This window comes from Choloepus didactylus, chromosome 8 (assembly GCF_015220235.1).
Source record: "Choloepus didactylus isolate mChoDid1 chromosome 8, mChoDid1.pri, whole genome shotgun sequence".
NCBI lineage: Eukaryota > Metazoa > Chordata > Mammalia > Pilosa > Megalonychidae > Choloepus > Choloepus didactylus.
Window position 1 is genome coordinate 29,986,101 of NC_051314.1, and position 16,656 is coordinate 30,002,756.

Here is a 16,656-nt window from a genome sequence, read left to right on the forward strand (position 1 = left end):
ACCATGCATTAGGAAAAAAGATGGATGCCAAGTCTCAAGAAAAAGGCAAAAACTGTTAACCAAATTGGAGCCCAATTTTGCTAGTCTAGATACGATGAAGCTTTAAGTGTGTGTCACAAATTGTTGGGCCACAGTTATTTTCATCTCTCTTGCCCATTACCAGAATTTGCCATCACGGGTATTTTGTCAATGAACTTTTGTATCAATACCAAGGTTTCCCACTGGAGGAAAAATAGGGTTTATAAAGGCTAGGAAGTTGACAGGGCTAACTATTACCTAATAATGTGCAGTTTCCTCTTTCCCTAGTTCTAATACTAAAGATCTTGTCATAGACCTTTTTACTTATAATGCATAGAATGAACACTAGATTTGTTGTCACAAGACCTAAGTTGGAGCCCTTGTTCTTCCATTAACCAGATACTTGATATTGATAAGACACATAATTCTAAGCCTTAGTTTCTTGAAGGGTAACAGTAACCTATCTGGTAGGATTATTGCTACGGCTAAATGAGAATAATTTCATTAAATAAAATATTATTCATTTTTGCAGACTATAAAACACTACACAATGTAAGTTGGTTTTATTTCCACAATGATTTGTATTTGTTATAGTTTTTGAATGACATTGTTTCAGACATCATTCATTCAACAAATGTTTCTTAAGTGTATACTTTGTGAACAAGACGGTTATGATCTTTGTCCATTTTGAGCTTTTGAATCTAGTTTAGGATACAGGCCTTAAAATACCAATTGAAATATTATTTCGTATATTACTTTATTCAGCATATATTCAAAGTCCCACTATGATTATGTCACTTTGCTTGATGCTAGAGAAGCATGTCTTTAGAAATTAGTCCTATTTATCTTATCAATTAATGGGATTATGTTTAAATTTCAGTTTATTCATCCAGATCATGTTATTTGAATGAGCTTAGCATCTGTATATGAATGTGTTTAGTGAAATCATTCAGCAAGTAAATTCTGAATTATTATGAAACCACAATAACTTTTTAAAAGAATCCATATGTACTATAAATATAACATTCGATGATTCCCTCATCAAATAAAATTGTGATGAAAATGAAATGAGTTTATTTTGACCTGACATTCTCTTTGTAACCTGATGTTAGCACTTGAAAGTGAATTAATTGGGAGAGGAGCAAGACTGGTGGTAAGGAGGCTAGTTTGGAAGTTGTTCCAGCAGTTCAGGTAAGATATAATTAATGGTGACCTGGACTATGGTGGCAGATGGATGGAGATAAATAGATGAAATTGAGATATAATTCAATGATAAGGCACAGGATTTGAGGATGTATTGGAAATTATATTGAGAAAGAATGAGAAGTGAAGGATGGCTCTCAGAATTTTTTAGTGATTGTGTATATGCAAGTGCTATTTCCTGACTGGGAGCAATGGAGAAGACATGATTTGATGAGAAAGAGAAAAAATGTTTAAAGACTTTTTGGAAAAATGAACATGAGGATTTACGTGAACGCCTTGACAGAGATGAATATGAGGAGAGACTTATCCTACCAGATAGTAAAATCAGTTTTAAAGCTGAAAATATCAAACAGTGTGATTCTGGTACTAGAATAGACTGATATAAGGAACCAATTAGAAAATGTAGAAACAGATTCAATTATATGAAATTATATGAAAGCATATGGTGTATGCCTATTGTCACAGGAATTCTATTTCAAAGGAAATAACTGAACATGCAAACAAAGATATATGCACAAAAATATTTCTTTAGAAGAAAAACATTGAATTGTCAATATTGTGATTGTACGTTTATAGGGACCTAACACTAATACCATGAAGACATATATTTATTATTATGAAAAATAATTCTCAATACATTATTAGAGGTAAATATCAGATTAGAAAACATTATATATAACACCTTCACATATTTTATATAATATCTTGGTATAAAATTTATAGAAAACTCTTTGAACCCTCATCCCACTTTAGGTGGGATGCCTTCCTTAAGATTTCTATAGAAACTTTTAGAAGTACAATGCCTTCCTTAAGATTTCTATAGAAGCTATTGGGCATACAGTCTCAATTCTAGTGGTCACCACTTGCTAAAAATTCCTGATTGTGTAGAACTCTTGATTTCACTCATTTTTATTATCCTGTGACTGCTTTTAGTTCTCTACTCCATGACTACTGGATTGGGTGACTGTGGAGTGAGTTGCTGTATGATCCATCATGGGAACACAGGCCCAGACGCAGCAGAGACTTTCAGCAAGTGATCACTTTATCACTTACAAGCACAAAGGGTCCAAAAGAGCAGACGAAGAGAGTCCGTCATAGCTGGGCCTCAGGGAAGCCACTTGCTTGGGTCAGGGGTCGGTGTGTGTCAGTTCTGCGTGCCCCACTTCCCTTTGGAGATGGACATGTGGGCTGCCTCAGCGTTGGGGTTTTATCAGCCCTATCACTAAATATAAAGAATGCATCAAGTTATGACTGTGCGTTTCCACCCAGGCAAGCAGCTGGGGCAGCTTGTTCTTGGTTTTGGGTTCAAGGTGCGATTAGGCTGTTCCATTTCGGGGTAGCTTGTTTTTTTCACAGTTGAGATCTAACACTTTCCCTGGGCTGCTTCCAGTTTCTTTCTAAATGGAAACATCCCAAACACCTGAAAGCAAACAAGAGTGGAAAAAGGAGGGAGGTTGTAGGTGAAGGCTAGGAGATGGCTGCTGAGTGTATCTGTAACTTCCCCAGCCATCCATCCCTCTGCCTCTCAGTTAGGCCTAGCTGCTCGCCACATTAGCTTCCACATCAAAACCCCATCTCCCACGTCAGACCTTATGGCAGTGATGGCTGGTTCTCAATGTTGACATTACAAGTTTGGGAATACCAGCAATTGTAGCACCTTAGGGGGGCTATGATGACTCCTGTGTATACCATTACTCCAAGTAGGGTGATTAGGCCTGTCCAGAAAAATGATGACAATCGTATTACCCAAATCCCAGGGATCCAGCTGAAGAGTTCCCACATAGAATCTGTTTGTACATTTTGCAGCCAGTGGGTTTGCCACTGGATCCTAGTCACCTCCTGTTCCACCTCCTCTGAGGTATTAACCCACATATAGCAGGAGGTATTAGCAATAGCACATACACTTCCTTGTCAGGTTAGGAGGAAGTCGAAGGCAATGCAGTTATCAATCACTGCTTTAGCTAGAGACTCCCATGATTTTTGCTGAGCCTGAAGCACTTATGCTGTGAACTCAGCAGTGTTTACTGGAAAGATGACTGAGCCAATTACCAGTTTTATTGTATCAGTAGTTGTTGCATCTTGACAGATTGCCCAGGGTTGTGGGGACAAAGAGGGCATAGCTAACCACTGTGCTGTTATCTTTGATGTACATGTAAATGAAGGACTTCCTAATGTTAATACAAGTGTGAGGAAGGGAAAATCAGCTCCTTGAGTGGCAATCTGGACTCAGAAAAGGAGGGAGAGCAAGCGAGGTGTCAATCCAACAGTTGGTCGGGTTCCCTGCTACCACAATGGCCTGGGTTGCTTGGACTGAGGTGTTTTCTTTCCATGTTGCTACCTGGTCAAATCTGTAGAAAACAGGAGTGTGTGTGTGGGGGGGTATGGGTGGGTGGATGTGGGAGGAAGCAATAACTGGTTCTGACAAGGTAGTTGTGCAGCCACCTCCTGTGGAAGACACATTTCTCAGCCTTTTTGCAGTAACTTATCTTGTCCCTCTAAGGTAACCCAGTCTGTCTGTCCCTTGCTCTGAGCTATAACCTCAACTCTTTCCCATTTATCTCTGCACCTTACCCTTATTTTCTGGCCCACTTCTACCCCTTCCTGATGGATGGGAGTTTTTGGGACTCTTCAAAGGTGTCATGACCATTCCCAAAGGGACTGGTGGCCCAACTAGGGGTAGCATCACTCACTAACCTCTAGTGTGCATGTGCCAGGCCCTGTGGGCCAGCCCACTGGATTGTCACTCCTTGTGTTATGTGTTAAGCCCTTCTAGGTCCACTTCCATCATCCCACCCCTCTGCCTGGCAGCCCTGACCTCTCACCATCCTGGGAACTGTGTGGGGGGTGTAATGGGGTAAAAAGTGGAATGATCCCCTGACAGTGGCTGAAAAGGAGAATCCTAAATGGTGTGTCCTTGATCCTCCTTTCAGGGCCAATCATCATCTTGATGGGTATAAGGCAGACATGTAGCAAAACCTGGGTGTCACCCCCACCCTGTCTGTGTGCTAGGAAGCAGGATAAGGCCGTGTTTCCCATCCAGGGAACTGCTGCTTCCAGAGGGCCCAAGTAAGGCAGACAGTCAATCCATAAGAAGGTTGTCAGGGTATAGACGTCATAATTCCTTTTTTTGGTGGCCATGAAAATTCTCCACAATGCTGACTTCAGCCTTTAGGAGGAGGGTAACGAGGAAGGTCCACCTAATTCTGTGAGTCCAGGCCCATCCTTGAGTGGATTATGCAATAAAGTGGGATCCTTGGTCAGAGGCTTTGTCATCTAGATTGTGAAAGGGTGGCAGAGCCACTTTTCCAAGGTATTCCACGTATGTACCATGTCCACACGGTGAACTGGAAAGACAAGGCCACAGCCTGAACAGGTGGCTGCCATGACCAAGGTGCAGGAGTTACCTTGGGATGGAGGGAGAGGGCTGATGCAGTCTACCTGCTGTGAGCAGACCAGTGTGGCCCCCCTGGTAATAGTCCCTAAATGCCCTTTTTAGGCTCTGGCTTGTAGTTGACATTTCTCACATTGGTAAATGGCAGATTTTGCCTCTTTTAATGAGAGAGGTACCCCCCATTCCTGGGTCCATAATTTCATGGTGTCGAAATTTCCATGTCCAGTTCAGGGATGGATCCACCCAGCAGCAGAAGCAGCTATGGGAAGCTCAGCTATTTCACAGATGTCATTGAGGGTAACTTCATTGTCCTCATCCTCCGAGCAAGCCTTATCCTCTGCCTCTCTCCCAGGAGGATCTCTGGTCTCATAAGGGACGAAAAGCAGCTGGGAGCATCCTTTATCAGCTAGGTCATTCCAGTGATGTTCACCGTGATACAGGCCTTTGCACTTCAACATGGGTAACATAGATGGTGCCTTTCCATGCTGCCAGTTGTTTCCAAAGTTCCTTTCCCCACACTGAAGAGCCTTTGATTCCCTAATTGTGTTCCCTCCATGAACCTGACTGGACTGCTAAGCCTTTGGTGATGCCCATGAGACAGTAAGCAGGTACATGGGGGTGCTTGGGTCTGAGTATTTCAGGGCTAAGAAGACTGCATGCAGTTTGGCCCATAAGGAAGCTGTTTATTACAGACTTCTATTCTAATGAGGTATTATTGGACTCCTTTAGGAAGCAGAAAAATGTGTAGTGCATTATTGTTTAAAATATATTTTTTCTTTCCTTTGCACATATTCACATGGCCACACACATATTTACAAAGGGAAACAGTTTCGGAGGATATACAGCAAAATGCTAATATTAATTATCACCGCATGCTGTGTTTTCATGATTGTTTTTCTCTTATATTTAAAAATTTTTCTCTAATAAACATACATAACTTCCTTTTTAAGGGGTAAAGCAAACTAACCCATCTTGTTTGGTAGTTAAATGCCAAAGTGTTTTCTAGGCCTTTAAAATCCTCAATAAATACAGTAAAAATCTGGCTTAACCAAATCCATGAAAAATGGGTTGATCTGATTAATTTAGTTTTAGGATAAACTAGAGTTAAAGCTGGAGACTCTGTTTACATAGACTGTTTACAATCTTATGATTATGATCTCAATTTTTTTCACTTTGGATATTCAAAGCAATAAATAATAATAACCAGACTCAAAAGCAAATTAATTTACATCTGAAAAAGGCATGGTCGTTTTCCTAACTGGTAGTTATAGATTTGTTTGAAAGGATACTGAAGATTAGTCAGTAGATCAATAAATGCTTACTGAACATCTGTATTAGATTCAGGGAATAGAGTGGTGAACAAGACCAAGTCCAGTCTTCATGGAGTTTGTAGTCATCTGGTGTGTTGACTGTACAATGTGTTTCATCCATAATTTCATCAAGAGATAGTTCTGATGGAAGATTTCCAGTAATGAAGAGTTCCTTCTGTTGCTTTCTAGTGCTGTTTGTTAATTAATAATTTTATTAGTGCATTTTTATTTTAAAAGATAAGCACTATTTTTAATTGGTAGAAAATTGCATTTTGTATGGATCCAAATTTGCCCTGTTTGAGCTGTAAACATTAGTCTTTGTTCTGCCTTTAAGAGCTTTAGAATAAATCTACCACCAGAGCTACCTTCCCCCACCCACCTTTGAGGGATAGGTTTTGAAGGATAGCCTTTCAAATTTGTTGAGAAAACCATTATGTTGCTGTAAGTCACTGCAGGTCCTTTCATCATTTCTTCTGTGACATGATTTTTAAGTCACATACCATCCTGATTGCTTTCCTCAGGATGCTTTCAACTTTGTCACCCTTTGTTGTTAAAAATAAATTATTCCCAATTTCCTTCCTTCAATAGAGTGGAATGAACATAATTGACTCTTTGATGTTTGAGGGTCTGATATGGTCTGAAAGCAAGTACACTGACCTTGAATACTTATTCTGTGTACTACAAATAGTATATAAAACATAGAAACTTGTATTAAATCTTTACCAACCCTTGGATTTTTTGTGAATATTTTTTTGAAAATGGGGGTTTATAAAATTTTTCTTTTTCTGTTGATGATGAAGTTTACTTTATAAAGATATCAAACTTTCAAAACAAAACAGGATTAATTGTGAATTTCATCATGCAGGTAATTTGTCTGTCTTCTTCACTAGACAGTGAACTTACTGACAACAAGGATTGTATCTTACTAGTTTTTAAAAATCTCCAGTATTTATCACAGTCCTAGATATATAATAGATGCCCAATAAGTGTTTGTTAACCAATAAATATCTTCTGTTCAAGAAATTAGGATCTTGTAAAATTGGAATGAATTCCAATTTTATTATATATTGAAGAATCAGTTACGGTAGAATTGGATCTAAATTTTATGCTAACTATAAAAGAGCAACACTAGTATATTTGTAAACAGTATACACACACACACACACACACACACACAAAATACTAGTGTGTTACATGGGAATATTTTAACTCCAAATGACAAGAAAACCCATTTCACAATGGCTCAAATTATAAGAACTTCATTATTTAGTTTAGTAGTCCCAGGGCTATTCTAATGGCTTACCAATATAATCAAAGCTCCAGGCTCTTGGTATTCTTCTGTCATCATTCTCAGCTTGTTACCTTTTTGATCTTAGACTTAAATTGTCTTAGATCACAAGAGGCTTATTCTACCTCTCTTCTAGGGAAAATTATTTTTCTAGAAGCCTCCTATCAAGTTTCTCCTTATATCTAACAGATCAAAATTGAATCACATGGCTTTTGCAAGGATGTAGTCAAAGGATTAATGTCTTGGGAATGATTGTTGATTAAACAGTTTATGCAACAACTAGAAAACAGACACATAGTAACAAAAAGAGGTCACAACAAGGGAAGATCTGAACGAAGTTCAGCAGTAAATTCAGGGGAACCAAATTATAAGGACCCTTTACTAGTTCATCTTTTCTAGGTTTTATAAATCAAACAAAGTTTTATCACAAAGCTATTTTTATTTTTTCCTCTTCTTTTCAGGAGTCCTATCCAAAGAAGAGGAATTACACAATGGAAATGGTACCATCTACTTCTCTGGATACATTTCCTTCAGAAAATGAGAACTTTCTATGTGATCTCGCAGACACAGCAGTTACAAAGAAACCTTGCTCCTTAGAAATTGCAAGGGCACCTACCTCAAGAACTGGTAATCTTTTCTTTTTTTCCTCACAACCAGACCAAATGCTTTTTGTGCTTGCATGTGTGACAATGTATCATAAATATTTTGAGTTCTCACTATATTATGAAAACTAAGGGCCCCAAGGTAGTGGCAATAATCATTTTTTTTGCAGTACGAAGTGAGTCCAGGTAAGCCAGAGTTTTTATTTCAAGTCTTTTAACTTCCATCCAAGAACACTCGTGGGGTGGTATTGCCTTGGCGAAGACATTCTGAAACCTTTTAATAGTGAGAAAACTTCTATGTCAGATACAAAGATTTGGGTCCTTGAGGACTTCATAGCAGATTTGGTAGTGAGAGTGTTTTATATACTTTTATGCATCCTATCTATTGTTTCCATGTTATCAAAGTACACTTAGCTACTTGGTACAGTATTTTATGTCTTTTTTTTTTTTTTTTTTTTTTTCATTTTAAGATCCATTATTTTATTTGCATTGAAAACTAGTGATAACGGCTAGACAACTATTTTCTACATTTTGTTGATAAGGAAATTGGGGCTAAATATCTGATTTAAGATCAATAAGTGGTGGGGCTTGGGTTTGAACGTGGGGTTTTAATGGCCATCAAATTCGCTTCCTGCTACTTCACCGCTGTCTCTAAGAAAGAATATGGAGTAATGACATGAAAACTAAAGAAGCAGGAGCGTTTTGAGCAGGTAGTCAAATATTCAGTGCTGCAAAAAAAGTTGTAAAAAGGGTTCTGAAGAGAGGCTTTTTGGTGTTGGCCATCAAATTACTGTTACTTATGAGATAAATTTTAGAAGTGACATGGTACAACCAGATTTCTAGAATTTAACAGTGAGATATTGGGAACAGGGAAATAAGGAAGTGGGAGTGGAAAATAGAGATTACCCTTTCAAGAGGATTAGAAGATGGTAACATGAGAAGAAAGCAGTTAGGAGGGAGAACTGGGTAGTTTATTTTAGAATAATTGAGACTTGATCAAATTTATAGGTGGGAGGAATTTTCTGTTAGAGAGCAAGGTACTGAAGATAAAGAATGAAAAGAGAGAACAGGATGGGTGGAAGTTAAGACTGAGCTCGTCTAAGAGAACACAGACATTGCTCTCCCATAGAGAAGAGGTCATGGTAATAAGTACAGAGAAATTCTGAAATATGTATTTCCAAATGGATTCAATTTCTTGGAAAGATAAAAGGCCAAAAGGAAAGGCTGGATCTTGAGAAGGGTTAAAATAAAATTCAGGAAAGTCAGAGTTAAGAGGCTAGGAAATTTTATAGAGACGAGAAAATAGGTTTTTGAGCAGTATTGAGGGTGGGATTATATGAATCATGAACCTGTAGAAGGAAGATTTTTTAGAATGAGCCTATTAATGAAAATAGTTAAAATTTACTGAGCATTTACTATGCTGCAGATACTGTTTTGAGTAATTTATATGTGTTATTTCATATAATACTTACAATGCTGTAAGGCAATAATATTTCTCCCATTTTACAAATGAGGTAACTGAGGCACTGAAACATTAAGTACCTTCCCAAGGTTATATGTTAATAAGGGACACATCTGGGACTTGAACTTGGGTAGTCTAACTTGTGCTCTTAAATATTGTTATAGTTCTGCATTATATTACAAGATGAAAAAAGTAGAAATTGGGAAGCAAGTACTGAAACCCTTAAAAAATGGGTATTTTGACTGGAAGTCCATATATGACAGCAATAAAATAGGAAAAGAATGTTATAATAAGATAGAATGTTAAAATTAGATGAGCAGCAGATTTTGGATGAAGGCAGAATTGTGAGGAATCCAGAAGCAGTTGCGGAGAATGAAGAGAATGCTGATCCCGAACTATGGGCGTTGTTAAGAATGAAAAATCTTCCACAGGAGCAGTAGTGAGGAAAATAGTGTTATTCAGGGGGATATATCAGATAAAGTAGGAATATGGAAAGACTGTTTGTGAAAATATAAAAGGGCTTTAGTTAGGGCATAGTGGGTAGAGTAAGTCAGAGGTGATGGAGGTAAGCACTATACCGGGCAGGAATGAAGGAGTGGAAGAAGACAGCTGTTTATTCATTGAGCAATCAAAAACTGAGTTCCTTCATGTGCCAGGCACTGTTCTGAATGCTGAGGATACAGGGTTGAAAAAGACATAGACCAGGTAACTCAGATCAACCACTCAGCTAAAAACAAATTAAATTCTGGGTAAATTAAAGAAAAGAAAAGAAAATTATGAAAAGCATCAAAAAGTGGGCAGGAAAATTGTATAAGTTGAATAAAATTTAAATCAGGAACTCTTTTTTTGTTAATAGGTTAGAAGAAATAATCAGGCCAAAATATCAGTGAGGGTTGGAAGACAATGGAACAATAAATCCATTTTTGTGCTGAGGGAATTTGCTGAACCTGTTGATCTTGAACATGATGCTCAAGGCCTCTATGGGTTTGGATACAAAAAAAAAAAAAAAAACAAACCTCTGTGCCTGCCCAGAATATGAAATCTAATTAGAAACCCTTTCTCCATAAAGCTGGGACTCCAAGGGCTGCTCCTCCCCACAGTAATCCCCAGGGAACTAAAAGAAAAGTTGCATTGTTGCAGAGCAGAGCAACAAGGAACATTCCTTTTAAGTTTATATGTGTGTGTGTGTGTGTGTGTGTATTTATTTTCTTATGAGATTGTTCACATACCATACAACTATCCAAAGATCCAAAGTGTACAATCAGTTGCCCATGGTACCATCATACAGCTGTGCATCCATCACCCCAATTAATTTTTTTTTCAATTTTTAGAACATGTTCATTACTCCACAAAAGAAATAAAGACAAAAAAAGGAAACTTAAATCTTCCCATACTCCTAACCACACCTTCTCCATTATCGATTCATAGTTTTGTTATAGTACATTTGTTACTGTTGATGAAAGAATGTTAAAATACTACTAACTGGAGTATATAGTTTGCAATAGGTATATTTTTTTCCCTATATGCCCCTCTATTATTAACTTCTAGTTATAGTGTCATACATTTGTTCTAGTTCTTGAAAGAGATTTCTAATATTTGTACAGTTAATCATGGACATTGCCCACCTCAGGATTCACTGTTCCATACATTTCCATCTTTCAACCTCCAACTTTCCTTTTGGTGACATACATGACTCTGAGCTTAACCTTTCTACCACCTTCACACACCTTTCATCACTGTTAGTTATTCTCACAATGTGCTACCATCACCTCTGTCCATTTCCAAATGTTTAAGTTCACCCTAGTTGAACATTCTGTTCATAATAAGCAACTGCTCCCCATTCTTTAGCCTCATTCTATATCCTGGTAACATATATTTCATGTCTATGCGTTTACATATTATAATTAGTTCATATCAGTGAGACCCTGCAATGTCTGCCTTTATGTGTCTGTCTTATTTCACTCAGTATAGTGCCCTCAAGATTTCTTCATCAGACTGTTTCTTTGAAGATGATTTTGTTCACATACCATGCATTACTTAGTAAACAATTGTTGGTTCCCTGTATAGTCACGTATTTATGTATTCACCACCATCACAACTATCTATAAAAGGACATCTCCATTTCTTCCACAAAGAAGAAGGAAGAGTCAAAGAAGGCAGAGAGACAAAAGAAAATGAAAAGAGAAAGAGAGAGAGAAAAAACAGCAACAACAAAAAAACACATGACAGCTGGAAAGCAACAAAAGGAAAGATAGCACTGACCTAAAGTAGAATAAAGTGTCAGACATCACCAATTCCAGGAGTCCCATATCCTTCCCATATCCCCCCCACACCATATGCATTTACCTTTGGTATATTGCCTTCATTATATTAAAGGAAGCATAATACAATGTTTCTGTAAATTCTAGTCTCTAGTTTGCATTGATTGTATTTTCCCGCCAATCTCACCCTATTTTTAACACCTTGTAATGTTGACATTCATTTGTTCTACCTCATGTAAAAACCTGTTTGTACCTTTTATCACACTCATTGAGCACCCTAGGTTTCCCTGAGTTACACAGTCTGTCTTTATCCTTCATTTTTTGTTCTGGTGTCCCACATGGTCCCAATCTTCCTCTTTGAACCATACTGACAGCCATCTTAGTTCAGTATACTTACATTGCTGTGCTACTCTCTCCAAAAATTGTTTTCCAAACCTCTCACTCTTGTATTTTCCTTTCTGTCTGCAGTACTTCCTTTAGTGTTTCCTGTAGAGCAGGTATCTTGTTCACAAACTCTGTCATTGTCTGTTTGTCTGAGAATATTTTAAGCTCTCCCTCATATTTGATGGACAGTTTTGCCGGATATAGGATTCTTGGTTGGTGATTTTTTTCTTTCAGTATCTTAAGTATATCACCCCACTTCCTTCTTCCCTCCATGGTTTCCATTGAGAAATCCGCACATAGTCTTATCAAGCTTCCTTTGTATGTGATGGATCGCTTTTCTCTTGTTGCTTTCAGGATTCTCTCTTAATCTTTGATATTTTATAATCTGATTATTAAGTGTCTTGGTATGCTGTGCTTCTTGGATCTGTAATTTTATGTCTTTCATAAGAGATGGTAAATTTTCATTGATTATTCCCTCTACTATTGCTTCTGCCCTTTTCCTTTCTCTTCTCCTTCTGGGACACCAATGACACGTACATTCCTGATTTTTGTTTTGTCCTTAAATTCCCAGAGACATTGCTTGTATTTTTCCATTCTTTTCTCTATCTGTTCTTTTTTATGTAGGTTTTCAGTTGCCTTGTTCTCCAGTTCCTGAGTGTTTTCTTCTGTCTCTTGAGATCTGCCATTGTATGTTTCCATTGTGTCTTTCATCTCTTGTGTTATGCCTTTCATTTCCATAGACTCTTTCAGTTGTTTTTTTAAACTTTCAGTTTCTACCTTATGTACGCTCAGTGTTTTCATTATATGGTTCATCTCTTTTGCCATATCTTCCCTCAACTTTTTTAATTGACTTAGTATTTGTTGTTTAAATTCCTGTATCTCAGTTGAAGTGTAAGTTTGTCCTTTTGACTGGGCCATAATTTCATTTTTCTAAGTGTAGGTTGTAGTTTTCTGTTGTCTAGGCATGGTTTCCTCAATTACCCCAATCAGGTTTTTTGAGACCAAAACAGGCTACAGTCACAGAAGGAAGAAATATTCATTATCCAGTTTCCCTGAGGGTGTATCTTAGAAAGTTGGTACTCTCTGTGAGGCCTCAGGTCACTGTGCTTTTCTGCCCAGCAGGTGGTACCTGTCAGCCTGTAGCTCCAGACTGGTGTAAGGAGGGTGGCCCATGGCTGTTTTCCCCCAGGCTCTGGGGTCTGGTTCTAAATGGAAGGTGGGTGGTAGAGCTGGGACCCACCCCTTTTCTTTAGGGAAGATCAACCCCCTAGGGAGAGTTCATTAGCATTTCATGGTCTCTCTGCCTGTGCTATCTCCACCCTTGTCTGGATCAGAGCACTGGGAACTGAAAATGGCTGAAGCTTTCTCCACTGAGCTGAAACAGGGACAGAAAGCCCCTTTCAGGGCCAGTTTGTGGCCATCCTTCGGCTCTCCAAGTTCAGTCTTTACCCAAATCCTCTGTCTACTTGTTGGGGATTCATATTGAGCAGTCCATGCTTGTTAATCAAAACTGCAATTGGAGCTCAGCAGAGCTGTATTCACTTGCTGGGAGAGAGCTGCTCTCTAGCTCCATGAGGCTTTGCAGATCAGGCCATGGGTGGAGGGGGTGACCGGCTTGGATCCACAGTTTTTACTTGCAGATTTTATGCTGCGATCTCAGGCATTCTTCCCAATTCAGGTTGGTATATGATGAGTGGACAGTCACGTTTGTCCCCCTGCAGTTATTCCAGATTATTTACTAGTTGTTCCTGGTTGTTTATTAGTTGTTTCAGGGGGACTAACTAGCTTCCACTCCTCTTTATGCCACCATCTTAGATCCTCCCTCCTGATAAGTTTTTACCAGAAACTGGCAGTCACACAGATTTGCACCAAAAATTCTTATTACCTAGGTGACCCAAAAAACTTCAATCATGAATTTAATTTGAAGAAATACCCTCAGGCCCCTAGTAGATGTAAATATAAGCCCTCTATAGAGGAATGTACTCTCTTCCAAGGCCCCAAATAATTTCTATTAATACTCTTCCAATTAAAATCAGCACTTTACCATAATTAAGGCCACAAGGAAAGGAACCCTGATGGGGAACCAATGGAAAAAAGAAAAAAATAGAGCCACACCTAAAAAGACTTCAAATACTGGAATTATCAGATGCATATTATTTAAATATATATATATATATATTTATTTATTATAGATAAAAATAAGCTTGACGTTATCTTAAGGAAGAAAAACCATGAAAATGACCTAGCATATTTGAAGAAGGGGGTCTACTTTTAGAAATGAAAAACAAAAACAAAAACAAAAAAACACTACTCATTAGATGGGGGAACAGCAGATTAGATTCAACTGAAGAAAAGTTTAGTGAGCTGGAAAATAGGTCAGAAGAAATTTTTACTAATGTTTCACAGAGAGACAAAGAGATAGAAAATATGAAAGAGAATATGAGAGACTTGGAAGATACACAAAGAAGTTCTCATTTGTCTGGTTAAAGTTCAGAAGGAGAGGAGAGGAGAAAGAGAATGGGGCTGAAGTAATATTTGAGGAGGCAATTTTCCAAAAATGTACTGACCTGCCCTTGAGCTTACATAGAAGCAGACAGGTAAACAGTTAATTTTAATAAAGCATAATATGAGCTAAGATATTACATAAAGATTGCTTTGAGAGGGGCAAGAAGGAGCATTTAACCCTACCTGGTAGCTTGAGGAAGATTTCATAAAGGAGATGATGCCTATATCACTTATCTATTGCTATTTAACAAACCACCCCAAGACTTATGGAATTAAAGTAGTGTTCTGGTTTGCTAATGCTGCCATTATGCAAAATACCAGAAATGGATTGGCTTTTATAAAGGGGGTTTATGTGGTTACAAAGTTACAGTGTTAAGGCTATAAAGTGTCCAAGGTAAGGCATCAATAAGAGGGTACCTTCACTGGAGAAAGCCCATTGGCATCTGGAAAACCTCTGTTAGCTGGCAAGGCACATGGCTGGCATCTGCTTACTCCCAGGTTATGTTTCAAAATGGAGTTCTCCAAAATGTCAGTGTCAGCTTTCAATGGCTGTCTTCAAAATGTATGTCTCAGATGCAGCAAGTGATGAGCTCCTTCTGTCTGAGCTTTTATAGGGCTCTGATAAACTAATCAAGACCCAAGCTGAATGGGCAGAGTCACACCTCCATGGAAACAATCCAATCAGAGTCATCACCCACATTTGGGTGGGTCATATCTCCATGGAAACATCCAATCAAAAGGTCATACACAGATTAATCAATCTGCCCCCAAAAGATTGAATCAAAGAACATGGCTTTTTCTGGGAGATGTAATATATACAAATGGGCATAAGTAGCATCAGCCATTTATTTTGCTCACAAACCTGAAAGTTTGGCAGAGACCATTTAGCAGGGATGGCTTGGCAGCACCACACAGCATGAGCTGGGGCTGCTTAACTGAGGTATGAGGGATCCATCTTCAAGACAGCCCATTTACATAGCTGGCAAATTGATGTTGGCTATAACCTAAGGGCTCAATGAGGCTTTCAGCTGGGGATATTGTTTCCTCTCCATTGACTGCTTAGGTTTCCTCATGATATCCTGGCTGGGTTCTAAGAAAGAGAGCATCCCAAGGGAAACAGGTGGATGTTGTATTACTTTTTATGATCTAGTCTCAAAAAGCTCATCACATGTACTGTAGTCTCAAATCTGCTCAGATGGAAGGAGTATTAAAGTTACTTTGTAAGAAGAGCTTATATGATGGGAGATACTTTGCTCTCATTTTTGAGAAATACAATCTGCCCTTTGGGCATACCAGTTCACGTCAAGTTCACATGCACATTACACTCATTTCCTCCTTCAAGTTTTGCAAATAGCAGCCCATTACAGCATGATCTCAAAGTCAAAGGATCTCTCAATTAGAGTCAGGATTAGGATTCTTGGTGCAGTTCTCATGGTACAAGAACTTGAGTACTTTGTACTTGGCAATGATCACCTATGAACTAAAGAAACAAGTACCCATCTCCTATACCCCCAACATACAATGGTGGGGCAAGTATAGGATAAACACAATGGATGCCCCTGTTCAAGAGTAGGACAAACAGGGATGACACAGTAGTCACTGGTCTGTGGCAATTCTCAGTCTAGTTAGGCACATATTGCCAATTTCTTGATGAGAACTCAGCCTTATGGTCTAGGAATTGTCCTCTGTGGCTCTTGGCTCCACCCCCGGAGTTCTTGGGACTATCCACTATGTCTTTCTTCCTTTGCTATAAAAAGTAGCCAATGCTTGCAACTGAGTGCCTTTCTTACCTACTTACTCTCTGTAAAAGATTAGGGGTCCAAAGCCTCCTTTCATTTTCTAACTGTCTCTGTTCATTCCAGTCCAAGCTGATAACAATTTCCTTAAAAATGTTATGAGCTTTTTATGTTTCCATTTATAATCCAATCCAGGAGACAAAAGCTTATATTTCAGATAAGTGCTTCTCTACCTGGAGCTCCATGGGAGACTCCTGGGGGGCAATAGAAATCCTATTGTTTAACAGAGAGGATCAATGAGTCATGCCCTTAAAAACCTGGCTTGAAGGTTCTGTGAAGCACCACCTTAGATATTTCTTAGGTCTTAACAGCTGATCTTACAGTCTCATCTAGATTTTTCTTCCAAAGTGCTTTTTTTTTTTTTAATTAGAGAAGTTGTAGGTTTACAGAAAAATCATGAGTTGAATTTTTAATTAGAGAAGTTGTAGGTTTACAG

General features: G+C 38.4%; 1 protein-coding gene across 17 annotated transcripts in view; it reads left to right on the forward strand.

The window, feature by feature from the left end:
• The window catches only part of ANKS1B (ankyrin repeat and sterile alpha motif domain containing 1B), a 1,210,519-nt gene that overhangs the window by 447,705 nt on the left and 746,158 nt on the right, over positions 1-16,656 (forward strand). For all 17 annotated transcript variants that reach the window (XM_037845547.1, XM_037845538.1, XM_037845540.1 and 14 more), the window contains exon 10: positions 7,672-7,837. In XM_037845547.1, coding sequence (XP_037701475.1) covers positions 7,672-7,837 — 166 coding nt within the window. The remainder of the gene's footprint in view (positions 1-7,671; positions 7,838-16,656) is intronic.